Source organism: Brachyistius frenatus, unplaced genomic scaffold, assembly GCF_029030835.1.
Source record: "Brachyistius frenatus isolate BFR_SWC_R1_liver_20210118 unplaced genomic scaffold, ASM2903083v1 Contig_87, whole genome shotgun sequence".
NCBI lineage: Eukaryota > Metazoa > Chordata > Actinopteri > Embiotocidae > Brachyistius > Brachyistius frenatus.
Window position 1 is genome coordinate 1,275,955 of NW_027210686.1, and position 23,621 is coordinate 1,299,575.

At 41.1% G+C, this 23,621-nt stretch overlaps 1 protein-coding gene across 1 annotated transcript; it reads left to right on the forward strand.

Annotated features, from left to right (window-relative positions):
- Positions 1-233: 233 nt before the first annotated feature.
- Positions 234-22,196, forward strand: LOC138627526 (uncharacterized). The gene is made up of 11 exons (XM_069709930.1): positions 234-497; positions 4,471-4,537; positions 4,862-4,930; positions 5,806-5,856; positions 5,965-6,051; positions 6,144-6,264; positions 6,526-6,540; positions 7,037-7,081; positions 16,963-16,992; positions 17,515-17,618; positions 19,530-22,196. The coding sequence occupies exons 2-11, from the start codon at positions 4,499-4,501 to the stop codon at positions 19,653-19,655; spliced, it is 687 nt and encodes a 228-aa protein (XP_069566031.1). The 5' UTR covers positions 234-497; positions 4,471-4,498; the 3' UTR covers positions 19,656-22,196.
- The last annotated feature ends 1,425 nt before the right edge of the window (positions 22,197-23,621 follow it).

Sequence of the window (23,621 nt, forward strand, 5' to 3'; positions counted from 1 at the left end):
GGGAACTGCAGAGTTCTTCAATCTCTTTCATTTCTACTGGTACATTTAAGGCAGCTGTAGGCTGCAGTGTCCTGTAGGCAGCAGTGTCCTGTAGGCAGCAGTGTCCTGTAGGCTGCAGTGTCCTGTAGGCAGCCTGAGCTCCACCCATGCAGGTATACAGAAGTTAATTAATCATTACAAACAGTTGGAAACGTGTCTAGCCGTCCAACGGTTCGCGGGGTTTGAGGGATTTTTCCTGCATAGTTCTGGAAACTCCGAGCATGATGTAACATGTCGGGGGAGGGGGAAGGAAAGTGAAAGTAAAATTTAATGTGGATAAGGGCAGACTTTGATTCATAGCAGACTCGAATCGCCCACAGCAGAGCACGGTAGGTGCAACAACCACGTTACTGTGTGCTTGTAAAAGTCTGTCTGTCTTCATGATTGCTGGGAGAACATTGGAACAATTGCTTAATCTTCGGACTGTGCCAGAGAAGAGAAGCCTGCTGCTGAAACAGGTCTGATTGTGATAATGCTGGTGCACTGAAGGATCATTGATTTAAGTGGGTTTCCTGAGCGGACCGGACCGGACCGGACTGTAGAGTTAGGAAGTCAGAGGAATGTCTGTACATGCAGTCAGCTGCGGCTGCTTCAGATTGATCTGTGAGGAGAGCAACAAGCTGATCAGAGAGGGAGGCCCTGTGTGGAGTCTGACCGCGACTCAGACTAATCAAATCAGGTCGAGAAAGCCTGATCAGACTCGTTTCTGTTCTGGTTGGTCTATTTCTTCCATCCTTCATTTCTTTCACGTCCTCCCGGTACCTGCCTGAACGCCACATAAGAGCATGTTTAGTCACTACTCGATTGCTGCCATTACATTTGTATATCAGAATGTTACTTAATATTCAGGGAAAATTCTTGGTGAAAATAATTATTTCAATTATTTTTTCTACTCATTCTATCATCAAAATCTGTGAGCAACCAAACATGCATTAGAATATTTTAAACAATAAGGCAGTTCAAAATTAATTAAATATAAATATTTAAGTTGGTTTTTAATTTAACTATGCAATTGCTTGTTTTTGATTTTTTTTTTTTTTTTTTTTTTTTTTTTTAATGTAACAATGGATGGAAACCCACCAAATTAATTTTTGTCTGTTTCCAGCTTCCTAAATGTGGGCAGTAGCTGCTTCTGACTATTATAGATTGCACATTTATTATAGACTACTTATATCGATTTGGGACTTATAAAACGAAAGTGGTTAATTAATTAAAGAGGAAATCTATTAGTTTCAGCTCAGATTTTCTGAAGTTATTGTTGATTTAACTCGTTAACAATGAATTCCACACGTTAGCTGAAACTTTAAAATGCTCCCTTAAAAACGTTTAAAAAAAGTTAAAATAATCCAAAAATATATAAGCAGTATACATATACGTTGGCCATCAAACGCTACATCTGGAGGCTAAAACAATATGTAAAGAGAGCTGTCTGCTTTCTCCCACCGCAATGTGAATTCCATGGGTATACAGCATGTAGTATTCGAGGTTGTTCATCAGAGAAGGTGTTTCCCCGAAAACCGTAGCCATCCAGTGTCCAACGCCATCTTCCATGAGACGCAGTTACAGATTAGTAACTAGAGGTTTAAAGTAGATGTTATTATCTGTCCCCTCCCCCCCACCCCTCCCTTATCGAAAAGTGTTTCACTTTCTAGCTAGTGGATTGTACCACATTCAATGTTTGTTTTACGGAGTTGTATTGTGTGTGTGTGTGTGTGTGTGTGTGTGTGTGTGTGTGTGTGTGTGTGTGTGTGTGTGTGTGTGCGCGTGTATGTATATATATTAAGTCTGTTGGGATGTATTTAACTGAAAGCTGCCATAGAATCCCCCCCCCCCCCACACACACACACACACACACACACACACACTACAACCAATGCCAGATGTGTTCATGACAAAACGCCTATTCAGCGTTTATATTGTGACGTCGATTCTCTGCACGAATGAGGAACTTTCAGTCACTTCTGCTGATGTATGTAAACATCTGCAGGTTGTTCTGCTGGAAATGCCTAAAACCTCTGATTTATATTTCACACCAACAAAATTCTTTAGACTCGTTATGACACAAAAAGATGAAGTTACCTCGCAGGTTCAGGAATCTTTTCACAGATCGCGTACTGTTTGGAGCCGACATGCTCTCGGCTCTCTAGTTTTTTATTCTGCCGGCATGCAAATACGCCTTGAAACAAGTCAGAAGTAAAGAATAAGAGAGAGAAAGAGAGCCCACGTAAGATGATGACAAGTACAAAAATAAACTAAACTAAAATATAAATACAACTTTAATCCTTTTTGTGGTACTCATTTATTACAACCCTTGCAACAGCCATATATTTTCCTCGTGAATATGGAGTGATGAGGAAATACGCAGCACAGACTGGTTCAGGATCAGGATAATATTCACGTGATATATAAAGTTAGCATTCGTTAAGTTAAAAGAATTAAGTGTTCATCTTTTTTTGCTGAATCATTCGTATGTCCCGGGTCTGACAACTACTAGTTTACTACTCAGACCCACTGTTGGTCTTTTTTTCTAATATCTATGTATTCAACGACAATGTGACAGAATTTACAACGATAAGAATCGGCAGCTCCTCGACTGCAGAGGGCTTTATAGCGTCTGTTAGCTCAAAGTTGACTGTTCAGTGCTCTCATAGTGTTGTTATTTTGCATAGCAGACAGGAGTTTCAGAGGGAAAGTAGCTGGTAGAGACCCAAACAGAGCTAAAGGAACATTAATCCACAAATACAAACGCAGGGATTAGCGTGTTGTTAACCGTGGGTTCATACCATCAGATGCTCTGATGTCTACAGATTATTGTTCCATCAGTTACGGCTGGCTGTTGTGGCCCCAGATGCAGCAAACCAGAACCAAACATGATACTATCACCACCATGTTTCCCAGTTAAGATCAAATTCATATGCTGGAATTCAATGTTTTCTTTCTCCAAACATAACGCTTCTCATTTAGACCAGAAATTTCTATTCTGGTTTTAACTATCCAGAAAACATTTTTCTAATGACTTGTCCGTGGGTTTTTTGTTTTTTTTGGAGATTGGTGTTTCCTGTTTGCATCCCTTCCGTGCACAGCTTCTTTGTTCAGTGTTCTCCTGATAGTTGACTCAACATTAACAGGACCCACTGTGTAAGAGGCCTTTAGTTGCTTGGATGTTACCAGAGTTCCTTTGGGACCATGCGGACTCGTCCCTGTCTTACTCTTGGAGTGATCTTTGGTGGTTGACCACTCATGAGGAGGATAAACGTGGTCTTTGATTTCACCTGTTTGTACACCATCAGTCTGACTTTCCTGTTTTTTTCCCTTGTGCTCAACTAAAGTTATCTAACATGATCTCGCTGAGTGCCTGCATGTGACAGCAGCCCGGGATAATGAGGAGACTCTATCTCATCTTTTCCACTGCTCTCACGTAGCAACATGAGGAAAGAGTTTAGAGACTGCAGCTTACAATGTATGTGGGAGATATAGTCAGATTTATATTAGCAACTCCAGAGGAACTGGCAGACAGTCGTGGATATAATGAATTGGAACTCCCTCTGAGAAATGTGTTTGGCCTTGTTGTTTCCTGTCATTGATTTGTGTGTTGTTGTTGTTGGCAGTGAAGTTATTAAGGGAGCTGAATATGACTGATGAACAAGAGGGTCTGTTACATTTACACTGAAAGAATGTTAAAATCTTTTAGCAATGAGATGCCCAAAAATGGACACATCAGCTTTTCCCCACTGGCCTCTCATTGCCCACTCCTGGCCAGCTGCCTCGGCTTGTATTCTCTTTTTTTAGAAACTGCATGACTAGAGATAACATTTGAGGGACTAGAGGAAGATGGGGGGGGGGGCAGTATGGGGGCTGTGTGCCAGCCTAGAACATTTTAATCTATCACACGACATCATGCATTCCCGAGTCCTTAACTCCAAGTTAAACTTAATTTTGACCTTGAAAGTAAATCTCGACCTTCAAACAGTCAGATTGTCGTCACTGTGAAGTGGTTAAAGATGGAAATCAGTCCTCGCAAAGATAGATTTCCATTACACAGCCAAGATGGCGACCGTTGAGGGTGAAGAGTGTCTCGATTTTTGGACTTTTTTGGCCTCGTTTCAGTTCACTGCACGTTTCCATACTTGTCAGTGTGAACGCACTCAATGCACTCAAACTCATGAGTGTTAGTACACCAGCCTACGCTGATGAGTGGGAACTGTTCCACAGAGCAGCCACCTCCACTGATAGACTGATAGGGCCGAAGACTGAATGAAATGTGTTGAAAACCACCGTCACTGTAGTGTGTGTGTGTGTGTGTGTGTGTGTGTGTGTGTGTGTGTGTGTGTGTGTGTGTGTGTGTGTGTGTGTGTGTGTGTGTGTGTGTGTGTGTGTGTGTGTGTGTGTGTGTGTTGCTCTATAATGCGATGCCTGTTTCTCTGCCCACAGTGAAACCTTGGATGGTCACAGCGGCAACATGACACCGTGGCGATACATCCCCCACCTCACTCTTGTCGTAAGTGTCTCCTCTGCAGCTAGACGCTCCGAGTCGAGAGTTTCAGTCAGACGTGAAGATGAAATCAGGATGAAAACACGTGCTGTTAATCAGAGCTTTGAATCCCAGCTCAGTCCAACAGGTTATTCCTGATCTGCAGATCACATGAATCGTTTCAGAAGGTTTCTCACTGAGGCCTGATGTAAACAGGGTTAACCTGGGAGACTGACAGCTTACTTTTAGTTATTAAAGCACCATTTGAATTATTATTACTTATATTTGGCATGATGTTTAAGTGATTTAAAAACAATTCTTGAATGCTGCTGTTCATTTTTTGTCTGCTAGGTATTCCTGACCATGATTGACCTGTCAAAGGAAGACTCTCTCGATTATTTCCAAAACCTCAGCTACTGGGTATTTCTCCATTTTTGTTTTATTCAGTTTTTTTTTTTTTTTTTGTGTGTGTTTTGCTGCACATGTCTGCAGAATCAGGGTGTCTGCAGCAATTTAAATAGTCTTTGATTCTGCTATGCAGGAAAGTTTACACCTAGTGGTTTCATGCCTGTTAATATATCTGAAATTATTACATTTTACACAGTACATTATACCTTTGGTAGCATGTTTGTTCCTCTTTTAATACTTTCACAATCTGTCTAGCATTTTGAGTGAAGATGATTTGTTTGTTTCTTCTTTATTCTTTATTATTATTATTATTTCTTTGTTGTGGGATGCAGGTCACGTGAGCTTCCAGTTTAACTTCTATTCGTATCGTATCAATAACTTACCAACTTAAGTATTTGGATCAAGTTATTCATTAAACATAAAGTGGTCAAAATTGGAAGCTGCACCTGAACTTCAAAGTGTCACAGACAGACTGTCTATAATTAAGTAAATCATATCGAATGAGATTCAATATCGACAGACGTGAAATATTAAAGGGCTCAGGAAAAAAATACTTAATTGGGACATCCCTAGTTTTAGGGAATGTTTCAGAAAAGGTAAAGTTACTCATTATAAAAAAAACGTATATCCTGCTGTCATTTTTCTAAATCTTCTTTCCTTTATTGAATTGTAGAATTAGTTATTAATTGGGTAATTAGAAATTACTGAAAAGCTATGATCACTGTAAAAGTAAGTGGTTTTTAGAGGATGACAACAAAACATGAAAGCAGTGATAAGTAGCTCTGACCAGCGCAGAACTTCATCATGATTAGGAACAATAGTTATTATAAACAGGTGATTAACAATTCATCTCTTCTGTTTGTCTCCTGCTCTGCTCAACATTCAAGGAAGTAACTGAGGAATACATGGTTCCCCTCATAAACACAACACATCCAAAGGTAATTCAGGGAAACAGCTGACGAAAATCAGATTCTGTGCAAATATATCAAAATACATCCACATGGACTGACTTGTATTTGACTACATTTGTCCTCTTGTCATTGCAGGACGTCATGGAGTGTTCTGTAGAGAACCTGTGCAAAAAAAATAGAACGTTTTGTCACATACTGTTTCACACCTTCAACAGTGATCCCGTGAGTGAACAACACCAGCGTTTTACTGTCATGTCATGTTTGTTTGTGTTTACATATTGATTGTGTCTAATACACCTGTTGTTTGTTCACAGAAAGATGCAAATATAAGTGAAAAGTGTAAAAGAGAATCTTATGACAAAATCCACTTCAACCATTTCGTGTGTCTGACAGCCATCGTGCTCAACTACACTTCTGTAGTGCCTCTCAAGCTTGGTGAGAACCAACGACTGTTAGCTGCTGCATTTTATTATAAAAAGGTTATAAGCCATATCTTTGGAAAGTCACTGATGTTAAATCAGCACAAAAATACCTTTTTATTGTTTATTTGTTATTTTGATACAGACACTTTTGAAATTTTACCCAAAAATGAATGTCCAGTTCTCGATGTAATTAAAACTAAATAAAACTGAGTAAAACATTCTTTATTTCAACTTTTCTCATGTCATTTTGTTTTCTCTCTTTGTTTCCTTCCAGGCTGCAATGAGTATGGTGAGTACACATGCTGTGTGTGTGTGTGTGTGTGTGTGTGTGTGTGTGTGTGTGTGTGTGTGTGTGTGTGTGTGTGTGTGTGTGTGTGTGTGTGTGTGTGTGTGTGTGTGTGTGTGTGGGTGTGTGGGTGGGTGGGCGTGCGTACGTGCGTGCGTGCGTGTGTGTGGGTGGGTGTGTGTGTCTGTCTGTGTTTGTGTGTTTGTGTGTGTGTGTGTGTGTGTTGTGTGTGTGTGTGTGTGTGGGTGTGTGTGTCTGTCTGTGTTTGTGTGTGTGTGTGTGTGTGTGTGTGTGTGTGTGTGTTTGTGTGTGTGTGAGTCTGTGTGAGTCTGTGTGTGTCTGTGTTTGTGGTTTTTCTCCCAGCGTGATGTAAGTGTTGATGCAAAAATAAATATTTAGCTTTTTCTGTTCTGTATGAATTTTTATTGAAACATTAAAACTTATTTTACAATTTACTGCTCTTCTAATTCACTAACTGTCGCTGTCATATTTTATTCAGACACTGTATTCAGGATTTTTTCTGAAATACCATCTAACAGTTCTGGTAAGTCACACCTTTTATTTAAATGCTTAAGAAGTGCGTTGTCAATGCTGCATGTTTGAAATACTTGAAATCATGCTTTACTCAGAGCACCATGAGCATATATGTAATCTTTAGCTTTGTAGCTTCTGCAGTTTTGGAATATTGTTTTTTTTCATGCTTGCTTCACGTTTGCACAGACAGTTTTGTCTTCTGTTGTCGTGTGCATTTCGTCTCAATACCAGCTGTACTGTCAGCGATTATATGAACAACACTGTTCTGAACGCAGCTTTCTGTAGGAGTATTACATTAAAGGTACAGAAATACCAGACTTTACATTTAAACATAGAAGCAAAAAAGAGGTCAAAATCCTACAGGACGTTTTAAATACATACAACCCTGTTTTTATAGAAAGTTGGGACGTTATATAAAATGAAAATAAAAACACAATATGATTATATGCAAATCATGTAAACCCTTATTTAATTGAAAAAAGGCCAAAGACAACATATCAACTGTTGAAACAGAGAAATTGTTTTTTGGACCAATATAGGTAGGTAGGTATATACTTTATTAATCCCCGAGGGGAAATTTTTTTCGCCACAGCAGCATACATACAGGAGCAATAATAGAAACAATAGAATAAAATAATAATAGAATAGAATAATATAATAGAAAAGCAATCAAATAAAAATATAAATATAAAATATAAAATGCACAGTACATACAGTATATATACAGTACATTAAATATCTGTATATATTATATACAACAAACCAATAAACACAGTCAACACATATATATATATATATATATATATATATATATATACATACAGTACAGTATATATCTATATATATAATATACATACAATATACAAGCAGCCAAGAAACACAGTCAACAGTGTTTTTGTACTGTGATGGATTTTGCCAGAGGTGAGTTATTGTAAAGTCTTATGGCAGTGGACAGGAATGATCTCCTGTATCAGGAATGATCTCCTGTATCTGTCCTTGTGACAGCGGAGCTGGAGGAGTCTTTTAGAGAAAGTGCTCCACTGTCCCTGCAGCAGGTGGTGGAGAGGGTGGACAGGATTATCCAAGATGGACAATAGTTTGTTCAGCGTCCTCCTCTCCACCACCTTTTCCAGGCTGTCCAGTTTGTAGCCGATGATGGAGCCGGCCTTCTTAACCAGTTTGTTAAGTCTGTTGGTGTCACCGGCTCCAATGCTGCTCCCCCAGCAGACCCCAGCGAAGTACAGTTCACTGGCCACAACAGACTGGTAGAACATCTCCATCATCTCACTGCACACATTGAAGGATCGAAGTTTCCTCAGAAAAAAGAGTCGACTCATCACCTTCTTGTAGACAGCGTTGATGTTGGTCTTCCATTTCAGTCTGTTGTCGATGGACACACCGAGGTACTTGTACTCCTCAACCATGTCCACCTCCTCTCCCAGAACTCTCAGCGGTTGTGGAGCCGTCGTCTTCCTCCTGAAGTCGACCACCATCTCTCTGGTCTTGGCCACGTTCAGGAGCAGGTGATTCCTTCCCCCCCACTCCACAAAGTCCTCCACTACTGCCCTGTACTCGTCCTCCCGTCCATCCCTTATACATCCTACCACTGCAGAGTCATCAGAGAACTTCTGCAGATGTCTTGACTCTGAGTTGTTCTGGAAGTCAGTGGTGTAGAAGGTGAACAGAAAGGGAGACAGAACAGTTCCCTGAGGAGCTCCAGTACCACTGACCACCGTATCAGACAGCACACTGCCCAGACGGACAAACTGTGGTCTGTCTGTCAGGTAGTCATTGATCCAGGAGACGGTGGACGTGTCCACCCCCCCTCCACTCCCACCACCCGCAGCTTCTCACTCAGCAGCAGTGGTTGGATGGTGTTGAATGCACTGGAGAAATCAAAGAAAGTGATTCTCACAGAGTCACCGGTTCCATCCAGGTGAGACTGAGCTCGTTGCAGCAGGTAGATGATGGCGTCGTCCACTCCCACACGAGGCTGGTACGCAAATTGCAGAAGGTCCAGAGAAGATTTCACCAGCGGTCTGAGGTGGGCCAAGACCAGCCTCTCCAGCACCTTCATCACATGAGATGTGAGGGCAACCGGACGGTAGTCGTTGAGGCCAGATGGAGTCTTCTTCTTGGGGACAGGAACCAGGCAGGACGTCTTCCACAGCACCGGGACTTCCTCCTGCTTCAGGCTCAGGTTGAAGAGGTGTTGTAGGACCTCAGCCAGCTGGACGGCGCAGGTCTTCAGGACCACGGGGCTGATGCCGTCAGGTCCTGCAGCCTTGCGCTGGTGGATTCTCTCCAGCTGTCTCCTAACCTGGCCAGTCGTCACAGAGAGGGGGGTGAGGGGAGGGGGGGGGGTCGAGGTGTCGATGGAGGAAGAGCCCTGTGAGATTGAGGGCTCTATGCAGTTCACCAGGGGGCGCAGAGGGGGGAGGGGGGAGGCAGCAGAGGTGTTTGGGAGGTGTGAGGTGTGGAGGAGACAGATGAGGGTGGTGAACTAAACCTGTTGAAGAAACAGTTTAGTTCATTTGACCTCTCCAGGTTCCCCCTGGTTGTTCCTCTCCAGGTTCCCCCTGGTTGTTCCTCTCCAGGTTCCCCCTGGTTGTTCCTCTCCAGGTTCCCCTTGGTTGTTCCTCTCCAGGTTCCCCCTGGTTGTTCCTCTCCAGGTTCCCCCTGGTTGTCTCTCTCTCCCCTTGAACCCAGTAATCTCCTTCATACCGATCCACACCTCCCTCACGTTGTTCTGCTGGAGTTTGGCCTCCAGCTTCCTCCTGTAGGAGTCCTTGCACTCCCTCATCTTCTCCTTCAGGTGGCGCTGCACTCTCCTGAGCTCCTCCCTGTCCCCAGACCTGAAGGCTGCTTTCTTCTGATTAAGAACAACTTTCAGGTCACTGGTGATCCACGGTTTATTGTTGGGGAAGCAGTGTCCAGTCCGGGATGGTACGGTGGAGTGTTCACAGAATGTAATGTATTCTGTGATACAGTCCGTCATGCTGTTGATGTCCTCCCCATGTGGTCCAAACAGCACATTCCAGTCCGTGGACCCAAAGCAGTCCTGCAGGGCGTCTTTAGCCTCCTGTGTCCACCTCCTCACAGTCCTGGTGGACACAGGTTGCCTCTGCACCAGGGGGACATACCTGGGAGTCAGCAGGACCAGGTTGTGGTCTGATCTACCAAGGGGGGGAAGGGCAGTAGTACTGTATGCATCCATGGCATTAGCATACAGTAAGTCCAGAGTTTTATTGTTCCTTGTGGGGCAGTTCACATACTGGTGCAAAGTTGGCAGTACTTTATCCAGACTGGTTAAAGTCTCCAGTAACTGCCAAAAATGCACCGGGATGCTGAGTCTGTAGTTTAGTTTAGTTTAGTTTAGTTTATATATGCTGATTTTAAATTTGATGTCAGCAACACGTCTCTATAAAGTTGTTCCAGGTTCATGTTCACCACTGAGCTGCATCTACTCCTCTTTTAACAACACTCTGGAAACGTCTGGGAACTGAGGAGATCAGTTTCTGGAGTTTTGAAAGTGAAATGTGTTCCCGTTTTGGCCTTCCCTGTCTTGTAAAAAAAAGTTTTCTTTCAACAAAGACATTTTGTCAAAATTTAACCTGTGTTGAGCTTCACAGATACAAAAACTATTTCACATGCTTTTACCTCAGCAAATTTGGATTACTGTAACAGCCTTGGTACATGTTTCATTGTAAAACGGGTAATCAGCTACAGACAGCTGCCAGGCTGGAACATCCCGTCTGAGGAAATACACCAGGCAGTGGCTTCTGTTTAATCTGAGTTTAAAAACCTACTTTTATTGCCTTTCCTGATTTCATCCGATTCTACTATTAATTCTGTTTTTGTGTTTTGCCATTTTAAATTTGCTAAATAGTGAATGAGTGCATAATTGTTAGAAAAATTACTCAGAGGCTGTATTCAAAATCAAACACATCGGACATTTATTCTTGCAAGAAGGAGCAAATACATGTACACTCAAAGAAGGATGTCAAACATTGCTCAACGTCTCTCCTCCGTAGGGCAGCTTTTATACAGTGTGACAAACAGTAGTTGACAGTCACCCCCATTCCCTTTAGATATAAGTTCAGTTGTAGATCACAAGATAAGGACATATGGACGTCGTAAATTAGACGTTGTAAAAGAGACACTAGGAACTTCTTAAGCCACAGGCAAAGAAAATAAAGCTCATCTTATTTTCTTTCCATCATATCCCTCCTGTTTATACAAAGTATAACATGTACTTACAAAAAATAAAAGAATCATCATGAGGAAAATCATATTAATCACACAATTGTTGTTGAGTATTGTAGGGCTGCAGGGCAGCACTGAGTATCAGTCATTGACACCACATCATCTCCATTGCCATTTCTCTCAAGTTTCGGCATGGTATACATTATTTTGTCACACGTCAGTGTCTAAGAACATGTCCTGATCTCCAGGGAGGAGAACAAATACGTCTTCATAAGGGGGTCGTTCAGTCGTAGGTAGAATCGGTGTCGTATTAGTGGTCTCATACGTTCGGTCAGTTGTAGTAAATTGCATATAAAGGATGTCCTGTTTAATCAATGTAACATTGATTAGTCTTTGGATCAGTCCTTGGATACGAGGATTACAACAACAACCACAAATAATAAGTATGGCTGCTATAATTGAAACACTAGTGAAACAGGTGAGGAACAGGTCTGTCCATTTACCAAACCAAGATTCCATCATCCTGGAAAAATGATCATCAATCCCAGCATTTACAGCAAGTTCCTCACTTAGGGCTGTAAGACCCCGTAGAGCCTTGGTGACAGATCCATCTGATGCTGTATTGTTAGGAATAAACGTACAACATACAGAGCCAAACATTTGACATATACCCCCCTTTGTCAGCCAGCAGCATGTCCAATGTCATGCAGTTCTGCCACACCATAAGACTAGTTGCATCAAGCTGTTCGCTCAGGCCCTTAACAGCATCTCATGTATAGGACCTAAATGTGGGCGTGCCTCGGAGCATCCAATGCAGTCGGCTTTGCCCATCATCTGAGCTGAGTACTGCATCCACTGTAGCCACATATTGGTATCACCATATCCCGTCTCTAGTGACACCACATCTGTAAATTTAGTTATTTTCAATCGTCGGACTACAGGATCTACGTGTGAGCTCGTATTTGCAACGCTTTGGCGGGATACCGTGGTGGTTGGTTGTACTATATTTATCCAGATTAAGCCCTTTGGATCTGCCCCAGATACTAACAGTCTGGAGTCGCATTGCTTTGGATCCTTCAGTGTCAGTATTAAGGTGTTGCAGTTTTGTACGTGACAACCTGGTGCAGTAGATCCTTTAATCAGAGACAGTCGTTGTTTTAGGTCGACACAGATGCTACCATGCACAGATATTTGTCTGACCAAACTAAGCTGCGGTCTTTCCCCTTGCAGGGAAGAACCGCACATGCGTCAAACATGAGACTGGCCTGTTGCCCTTCCGTGAATGTGAGAATTAATGCTCCCTGTACTCGGTACTGATGTTTTGTTCCTTGCATATTTTCCACCAGCCTTTACACGAGCTCTTTTAGTGCTGTGAACTTTGTCAGTAGTCCGAGGTCTGATTGTGGTCTTGTTGTCTGATATCTGATTGTCAAGTATGTTATGTTGGCTCCGTACCAAAATATGGGGAGTACTATGAACAGAGCTGTGACTATCAGAAAACAAAGGTCCCTCTGAGGCCACAGAGTCCTATCCTCCTGAATGGATGCCATGTTATGCTGCCTTGAGTCATTTTAGCTGAACAGTCCATCCACAGATATACCAAAATAAGCTCACCAGAACCTACTCGCCAGGGTGTTTGTTGGTTTCTTCACTGGTTTGAGACAAGTACCCCTATTGGTATCACCTCCCTTTGTAGCCAGACTTCACCACAGGGGGAATGCCAGCTTACTGAATCTGGTATGTCTGAGTTATGTGGTTCAAGCAAAGGTCTCATCCTTCTTCAATGGCTGAGGTGTATCCAGGAGGTCCGTTCAGCAATCCGAACTGCTGTCGAGGTAGCCAGGCGTATCTCGAAGGCTCCTTCCCATCTGGCGGAGCTCCAATATTTCTTTTTTTTTTATCACCTTAATGAAAACCCAGTCCTCTGGTTTTAGGTCTATTGACTGGTTTTCCACCACCTGCGTAGGAGAGACAACAGAAGACATAATATCTTTTCTTTTTAACATTTTGGCCATGTAGTCTGCAGTCGTCTGGTCAGTGGGCTCTTTCTTGTCCACAATAGGTCCAAGTTGTGGCATGTGACAGGGATGTTCGTGTATCATTTCAAACGGTGAGATGCCTCTTTCACTGGGTAGAATATGCATATTTAATGTTACCAGTGGAATGCATCTCATCCAATTCCACAAAACCTGCCATCATCTTTCTCAATTTTAATTTGATTGTCCCATTAGTTCTTTCCACTCGGCCTGCTGACTGTGGATGGTATGAGCAGTGATGTCTTCACTGTGTCCCGAAAGCTGTGGCTAGGTGTCTTATAATGTTGTTCACGAAATGTGTCCCGTTGTCACAAAATATATTTTCTGGTATTCCAAATCGTGGTATAATGTCCCTTGTCAGCGCTTTTGCTACAGTCAATGCATCCGGTGTTTTAGTTGGGAATATTTCTACCCACTTTGAAAAGGTGTCGATGATAACTAGGCAATATTTCTTTCCTTCACATGGTGTAAATTCAATAAAATCCATGCAGAGATGCTGGACTGGATACTCTGGTGAAGGGAACCGGCCCCTTGTAGGTCTCGTGTTTCCTTGGGGGTTGTGTTTTGCACATATAATACATGCCAAACAATTTTGTTTTTTAGTAGTTTGTAAAGCCATATGTTGTAAATGCCTGGTTTATTATAGATGCCATCCCTCCTGTTGAGACATGGTTCATCCCATGGCTCAAAAGGCCGCATATCTATATAAACTTTTTTGGAGTATCATCTTGCCTTCCTGTCATCTCCATAAATCATCGTCTTTTTGTTGCGATTTATTTGTCTTCCACTGTTGTTTTTCTTGGAATTTTTTTTTATTTTTTTATTTCATTGTCTCGGGCAAAGGTCTTCAACAAGGAGTCTGCAACATTTTTTGTTGATTAGACAATTTTTTCTTATTTTTCAAAATCGTTTTCTGTTTCTGGTGTCCATTGTATTTTATCGTGGGCAGTCACAGGGTCATCATAAATGAGTTTAGACAGTGGGGAAGTCATTTCTGCATAATCTGGAATCCAATTCTGACAGAAATTTGTCATTCCTAAAAATGACATCATTTGTCTTTTTGTCTGTGGTTTTGGTGCCTTTAAAATGGCCTCCTTACATCCTTCGTCTAGACTCCTAATAAGTGACCGAAATGCTCCTGAATCGCACAATAAGGTTACTTCAATCTCTTCTATCAGTAGAGTCACAAAAGGTTTATCTTGAGTATTTCAACTGTACTTATCTCTAACACATCACTGGTCTCCTCCTCTTTAGTTTCTAGTTGGTCTGTGTCTGTGAATCATGTGAATGTGTGTGTTTCTGTATAACCTGATCCTGGTGTGGTTGTGGTTAGTCATGCTGAACCCCCGTCTGGGACCGCCAACCGTCGTCTCCTCCTCCTTCTCCTCCTCCTCCTTCTCCTCTTCCTCTTCCTCCCCCCCCTTCCGTCCCTCCGCCGCCTGCAGCCTCTTTCTTGCCCAGTGTCCATTCCTCCCTTCAATTATAGCAGGTGTCGTTACCTCCACCCTGTTTCTTTATCGAAACAGTGCACGGTTTCAGGCTGTGTCCGGAGAGAGGAGGAGATGTTGGGATCCGGCTCGAAGGACCAATTATGTTAGAAAAATTACTCAGAGGCTGGATTCAAAATCAAACATATCAGACATTTATTCTAGCTAGAAGGAGCAAATACATGTACACTCAAAGAAGGATGTCAAACATTGCTCAACGTCTCTCCTCCGTAGGGCAGCTTTTATACAGTGTGACAAACAGTAGTTGACAGTCACCCCCATTCCCTTTAGATATAAGTTCAGTTGTAGATCACAAGATAAGGACATATGGACGTCGTAAATTAGACGTTATAAAAGAGACACTAGGAACTTCTTAAACCACAGGCAAAGAAAATAAAGCTCATGTTATTTTCTTTCCATCAATAATGTGCTGAATAAATGTAACAGTGTGATGACCCCTTGGTCCACTCCAACTCACGCTCTCTTTTTAATGATAAATGTGCATTGTCACACATTAACTGAATTAAAATGGAGGCTTTGTGCTTCATTTACACATTACCATGGTGAATCGTTGTATCATTCCTTTCATTCACTACGTATGTGCTGAACTCAGAGTGGACTGAGTTAATTGAATTAAGAATCACCAGTTTTGGAACTGAAAACTCAGAATTTACCAACTCAGGTTTGGTCAAGCCAGAGTTTAGGCTGAGAGTCAGAGCTTGTGAATCCTGCTCTCTGGATCAGGTCCGAAGTGATAAAAAAAAATACTAACTTACATTTGTGTGTCAAAACCAGGAAATGTATATGACAAATTGTATTATATTTCAAGGGAAAGAAAAATAGAATTTCCAAAAACTGATAATATGAGCACCAAAATAAATCAAACATACAAAGTCTCATTTATTTGCTTCCTGTACTGAATGCCATGTCTTCTACCACTTCTGCTACAGCCTGACAGCTCAGTCCATCAGCCAGTGCCTGCAAAACTCACATTGTATGATTTTGTTACTGATTAAGTTATCTGCAATTTTAGATCATTCAACAAAGCCACCAACAACACTGCCAGAAACAACAACAGCAGCATTGCCACTGACAACAACAACAACAACAACAACAACAACAACACTGCAACAAACTACAATGACAACAGCGACAACAAAATCAAAACCAAATACAGGCAGAACAAACAGTGGTAAGCTTTTTAAATAACACTTTACTTGATCATACGATTGCTTTTTTTACCATATTCATGGGGAATACTCCGTAATTCCTGTGAAGCGGTGGCAAGAGTTTATCCATCGTTCCAAATTAGAGATGAAAGTAACTTAAAAGTCTCTCAACCATAAATTTACCGTCTCATTCACTGTTGGTGACACTTCTGAGTGCTTTTGGAAAGAAATCAGGAAAATTTAAGTGGGAGTGCTGATCAGAAAACTAGAACTCTAAAAAGTTGGGACGCGGTGTAAAATGTAAATAAGAACAGCATGTAATGATTTGCGATGATCTGCCTCTCTGAGATGCTCTTTTTATACCCAGTAATGTTTCTGACCTGTTGCCTGTTTACCTGATTAGTTGTTAGATGTTCCACCAGGTGTTTTTTTCTTTTGTTGACCCTGTTCCAACTTTTCTTGGACATGTTGCTGCCATCAAATTAAAATGAGCATATATTTTTCATAAAACAAAAATAATTCTCAGTTTCAACATTTGATATGTTGTCTTTAGTTTATTTCCAATTAAATATGGGTTTATGTGATTTGCAAATCATTGCATTCTGGTTTTATTTACATTTTACACAGCGTCACAACTTTTTTGGAAACAGGGTTGTAGATGGGCTTTATACATTATGGCATGAAAATGTTCCAAACCCACATTTCAAATGGGAAAAATACCTGTTTCAAATGTGCACAATCACGTGTGTCATGTGGTCACGTCATCACAACCAAGAAGGCCCCTGTTTTCATTTCACTTTATTTACACTCGAGCTGCTGATGAATTCCTAAACAAGAAAAAAAACATCAGAGATTTTTTTGATATGATTTTTAGTTTCCAAAACAATAAGTATGTTGGAGTGTCTTTATCTGCTATATGTAACAACTTTAGATGAATAAACAGGAGTTTCCTTGTTTGCTGTTGTACTGATATTGTTTTTCCTCTACCCATAGGTCAGCATTCAGAAAACAAAACTATCACAGGTAAGCCCCGCCCTTAATAAACATTTCAGAGAGGTAAAGTAGATCAGTTTGTGAAATGTCAGAAAACAGTGAGAAACAGACGGAGGAAAACTACAAATCCTCACTTCTCACATTTCAAACTGTTTCTTGTGTTAGAGCAGTAAAATGTTATAAATTTCTTGTAAATTTTAGTTAGCTGCTTTACAAGAGAAGACCGAGGAGGGTTCAGGTTCAAGGCAAGATCAGTTTATGTATTTAGCAGCAGTCAGACACAATGTAATTACAAGTGCTTTACAGAGGCATAAAAATACATTCAAAAAACAAAATAACTAGGAAAAGACAAGGAAACAAGGCACTTCAAAGTGCTTTACAGAAACACAATAAGGATCATTTATTAAGAGGAAATTAAAATGGCATTAAAAACATGCCTTCATCAGTTATCCTGATGATGCCTGCAGTTGGAGTTAAAATAATTATATAATCTGCTGCTTTGGTTTGTTTCTTTGGTGACATATCGGACGTCTTCTCTGATCTCTCCTGAAGCAGAGAAGAGTTTATTGGCGGTTTCTGTGATCCTGAACGTTGTTCTTTCGCTGGCTGTTTACCGGTACATGAATCGAGAGAGAAGACGGGACAAAGAACAGTCGGTGAGTCCCAGCAAAAATGTGTTTTCATAAACTGTGAGGATATAAGATCCAAGAATGTTGATTTCTTTGGGGAATCATGAAGAGCCGGTTAAACATCCCCAGTGAGATCCAGTTGATTGGATTTGTATGTCGCAGTAATAACAAAACATTTTTAGTGATGGTGGGTGAAGGAATCTTTGTTCTTGGTGTAAATACACGTTTCAACATCAAAACAACAAACATATCATATTTTATATTGATGATAAAAATGTGCTGTGTGTGCTCTTTTTCACCCTGATTCTCAGTTTTCTGTCGATCAAAGTTCAGCCACGCAGTTATTACATTTTAACATGTGAATGAACATCTATTTTAAGCCTTATCCAAATGAGTTCACATAATGCTGATTAAGCCATCACCACCAGGAAAATGTCTCGTTTCATGGTGATTGTGATGCTCAAAACTATTTATCCACCGTTTTACGGCTGCACCACCAGCGGTAGGGTGTTTAGGATCCAATGTCAACACAAACAATGTTTGGGGCGGCACGGTGGTGCAGTGGTTAGCACTGTCACCTCACAGCAAAAAGGTTCCGGGTTCAAATCCGGTCCTGGGCCTTTCTGTGCAGAGTTTGCATGTTCTCCCTGTGCTTGCGTGGGTTCTCTCCGGGTTCTCCGGCTTCCTCCCATCATCCAAAAACATGCACCTCAGGTCAGGTTACCTGGCGCCGCGCTAGTGGCAGCCTGCTGCAGCAGCTCCCCCCTGAGAGCCCCCCTGAGAGCCCCCCTGCTGTAGTGAAGACATTTCCCCTCGGGGATCAATAAAGTGTATCAAATAAAAAAAATAAAAAAATAAAACACTGTTTGTGTAACTATCCTGACTGGCAGAAGGGGAAAAAGCTCCATACAGCCAGTTGAACCTGAGTTCAGGGGATCAGAGGAAGCTACAACATGTGGGGTTGATGTTTAACCACCTCTGTGTCCGGACCAGGAAAATAATTAGCTTAAACTACAATGAATTATTACCAAAAAAACGGTGCTCCAACAAATGTTCTTTTTTTATTATTATTATTTGTTAGTGATTTAAATACCAAACCTCTCTACCTCTATGGTACCTGTTAGCTTCACAATGAGACTCAGTTAATACTTTTAGTTCCACTGTACAAATAGGAGTTGTGGCCAATGAAGGCTCAACTCTCGTCGTCTACGGTGCACAAAGGGCAACCAGGGTGAAGTTGCAGCACCACGCTTTGGAGTGACATTACACCGGCCTCCACGTGCACCCTGTCAGCCTCAGGCCAGGCTACTGGGGGGGAGAACTGGTCCACATTAGTGGTGTGTTTTTGACGGTGAAGCTCGTCTTGCAGGGGCAACCACTGGTCCATGCTGGCCACAGCCTCAACCAGGGGAGGTCTGTGGCGCGGTTAAAGGCCGAGGCCATGTCAAGCGTCGCAGGAGACGCAGGGTGCTCATAAGCCAGTGCTTGTATTGTGGGAGAGGTTTAAGACAAAGAGAGGAGGGGGGAGAGCTGTCTTTTCCAGAAAACTGTCTATTGTAGCTTCAAAGTGAAACACTAAGTAACACTGACAGTGATGGAGCGGTTGTATTTCAGTGACATTATCATCAGAACCGATCTGTGTGACCTTGGTGTGATTCTTTCAGAGTACTGAGAGTCTGAGTTCTCTCTAACAACGCGTCCTTTCTTGTCTTCTCTTTCAGTCAAACTTACCGCTGGTATCTGCTAATGGGAATAAAGAAGCTGAACATTTAAATCAGTGACCATCATTATGAGTGTGCAATATCTAATGAATTACACAAGGGCTTCAATTTAAGGTACCTTTTAAAGCAGGGACTTTTGAGCTGAAGTTTAGCTGTAGTTTCTTCATCTGGTGATTGCCAGACACTTACCTTCTCTCTGTCTGTCGTTGTCTCACAGTACCCCAAGTGTCACCTCATCAACACAAACTCAGCTTCTACAAATATCAATGATTGCGCTGTTGGAAATGAAGCCCTCCTGCTCCCACCTCACACACACTCTTCATGCATCACTGCTGTAGAGTAACTTGATTTGAGCATCAGCGCTCCACTGTTTGGTAACAGGAGAGCTGAATGATGGTGGTTTGTAAATGCTTCGGCACCCACATTAGAAAGGATTAACTCCAAACTGAAGTTTCATTTTGAATGTGAAGAAGAGTGAGAGTGAACAAGCCGCAGCAAGGTGCAGTATCTCACTGCCACCTGTTATCAAGGTGGAGTATCTCACTGCCACCTGTTATCAAGGTGGAGTATCTCACTGCCACCTGTTATCAAGGTGGAGTATCTCACTGCCACCTGTTATCAAGGTGGAGTATCTCACTGCCACCTGTTATCAAGGTGGAGTATCTCACTGCCACCTGTTATCAAGGTGGAGTATCTCACTGCCCCTGCACCATGGCGGAGGAAATTAAGTGCAACGACGACCACCAAACAAATGTTGACTGAGCCAGTGGTTAGAAATGGAAACACAGTGGGATCGTGACGGTCGGCGTGTCAGTGTAGACACTGTTAATGAGGGAGTTGGTTTTACCACAGAAAACAGAGCAATTGGACAAAATGCTCCAAATGCTCTGAAATCTGTTTTTATGACTGAAAACATTTTAGAACAAAGAAAACAGAACAGACCTTTTTACGCTGAGTGAGCTTTTGTTTAATAGGCAGGTAATTAGAAAGATGTCAGAAGTAGAGCAGCGCTGGCAGACCTCCCACAGGTGCTGTTTGTTTGCACCAGCAGTGGCAGCTACAAGGCGAAATACTCCTGGAATTATGTTGTTGATTCAGATTATGGAGAGTGGAAATGTGCATGTAGTTTGTTGTGTTGTGTTGCTACACTAAACAGTTTCATGTATCAGCTATGCATCACAATGTTGCACTGATAAAGTCAGTTCACACTAGTTTCTGCCACGTGTCTCCAATCTTTTAAACTTGCTACATCCACCACGAATGTGATAATAGCAGCTGAGAATGCTCTCGCTGTTTTGGATAAGTTCTCCCCTACAACCTTTATTAAAAAAAACTCTTTCCAAAAAGGTTGGGGCGCTGTGGAAAATGTAAATAAAAACAGAATGTGATGATTTGCAAATCATGTAAATCCATATTTCATTGAAAAAAGACCAAAGACAACATATCAAATGTTGAAACTGAGAAATTCTATTGTTTAATAACAAAAAATAAAGCTTAAATATACGCTCATTTCGAATTTGAAGCAGCATGTTTAACAAAATGTTACTACAGGGGCAACAATTGTGTAATGCAAAAAAAAAAAAAAAAAAACTGATTAATAACATTATTGGGTATAAAAAGAGCATCCCAGAGTATTTCAGTAGTGAAAGTGGACAAGGGACAATGCCAGAAACTACTATTGGATGGTTGTGGTCTTCGGGCCCTCAGGCAACATTTAAAACAGGCATGAATCTATAGCGGAAATTACTGCATGGGCTCAGGAACACTTCTGAAAACCATCATCTGTAAACACAGTTCATGACAGTTTTTCTCTGGGCCCGAGATCATTGAAGATGGACTGAGGTGAAGTGGAAAACTGTCCTGTGGTCTGATGGATCAAAATTTTACATTCTTTTTGGAAATCACTGACATCATGTCCTCCAGGTTAAAGAGGAGAGGGACCAGCCAGCTTGTGAGTAGCACACAGTTCAAAAGCCAGCATCTGTGATGGTTCAGGATGCATGGCACATGGCATGGGTAGCTTAAACATCTGGAAGGAAGCATTAATGATGAACAATATATGCAGGTTTTGTTTTTTCAGGGAAGGCCTTGCCTATTTAAGGAAAACAATGCCAAACCGCACTCTGCAAGTATTAAAACTACATGGTTCCAAAGTAGAAGAGTCTGAAAGCTAAACTGTCACCCATTGAAAACATTTGGCGCATCATTATTAAATGAACAATACGACAAAGGAAACCATCAACTGTTAATCAGCTGAGATTCTATATCAGGCAAGAATGGGAAAACATTTCACTTTCAAAACTCCAGCAACTGGTCTCCTCGGTTACCAAACGTTCACAGTGTTGTTAAAAGAAGGTAAACATGCCTCTGTCCCAACTTTTTGGAAACAGGTTGCGACCATCAAATTCAAAATGAGCATATATATATATATATATATATTTATATTTATATTATGTTTTCTATTTTGATTCTCATGTGGGTTTACATGATTTACAAATCATCACAATGTGTATTTAGTAAGATTTTTGGAAACAGGGTTGTAGAATAATCTTTGTGTTTAATATTGTAAATAGAAGATCCACTATTGCATGATATATATTAGTCTAATAAACATTATTTAGACAAGAGTCTTCTCTTCCTTCGACAAACATCAAATTAACCGCCTGGTTTCATCTTATAAAGACAGGTACATAAATACATTATATATAAATAGCACTTACCTGTGTTACACATCATAATATGTGGAATATGTGGACTAATGTAGACTAACTTTCAGCCCTGCTTGTCTTGTGCTCGTCACACTGTTTGCTCTTGAATGCATTTGTGGTTGTATATGTTCAAGATGCTTATCTTCCATGCTTCTAGCGTAGGTATTTGGGATTTAACAGGGAGGGGGGGGGGGTTGTATATACATATGCCAACATAAAGCTGTAAATTTCTTCTGTGAAAGCTCAAAGTTAACTTTGGGAAAGGGAGATCGTTGAGTATTTATCATTTTGCTGTATCATGTTGAATACTGTAACCAGAGCAGCTAAACTATGCCTGAGCATGTTTGTGTTACTTAACTTCAGTGTCATTTGATAGTTTTGCCTGTAATTTGTAATAAAAAAAAAAAAGTGAAGTGTATTCTTACACTCGTTAAATGTAACGCGTGCAGAAGTGTGTTATAATAATTAGACATTCCTGGTGAATGTCCATGTAAATTAATGCATGTATCAGTTTCTGTCAGACATTTTTTAATGCCAGTTCAATTGCTTTTTATAAATATTCTACACGTGTATAAAACCTGGATACAACAAATTAAAATAATTATATTCAGCCATTACTTGTTTCTTGCTCACACATTTTCCTAAACATTTCAAGAAAGCTTCATTTTGGGGTAAATGCAGCATTGGTTGTGTTTATTTAAAAAATACTGTTACATTTTTATAAAGATAAAAACATTTGCAGGTCAACTACTGTCCAAAACTTAGCAGATCTCTGCTTTTCTAGATCTGTTGCATACTTAATAACAGCCAGCAATACAGTGCACTAATGAAATATTCATACCGATATTCAGTCTCCTATAAACATGCATAACTCTTTTTTTTAGCTACTCCCATGCAAACAAGACGCAACATTTAACTTTTAATATTAACACATATTTATCTTATAAGATTCTGCAAATATGTTTACAGAGCAACATAAGCATTCATTCGGAGTTGTCTTAGCTCTCATCTGTTCATCTGACACAAATACATGGCTCTTTAGTTTAAGCTTATTTATAGTAAGGACCATGTACAGAATACATTCATCTCAAAAAGGGAGGAGATGCTCTGTATCAGATTTAGCTACGAGCTCATTTCCAGCTGCAGTCCCTGGTAAGCTAAAGGCTCTACTATATTCACCAGCTATGCTGTATGAGAAAGTGTTCTCTGTAAAGCTTCCTGGAGCGGCAGGAGAGACATGCACGTGCAGAAACACGATGTTTAAATGAGGCTGAGTTTGGAGTCATGCAGTTTTGCTGCGTCGTTCCACTCCTTTCTTGTGCGTCGGCCTTCAGACATAGCTGCAGCATACAGACCTAAACAAGGTGCTGGAGCAGCGACAGTAGCCCTGCAGCTCGACTGCAACTATTTTAATCCCCCTGACATTATTTAAAACGTCATATTCCAAACAAAACTATTTTCCAACTACAGCAAAAACAACTGTCATAATAGTGGGAAAACAGGCAATATGTGCTTTTGCAAACCGACTGGTGCCTTAATTCTCACGCATCAGGTCAACTTAAAAAGTCCCTGTCAATGTTGATTATTATCTGACCTGACAA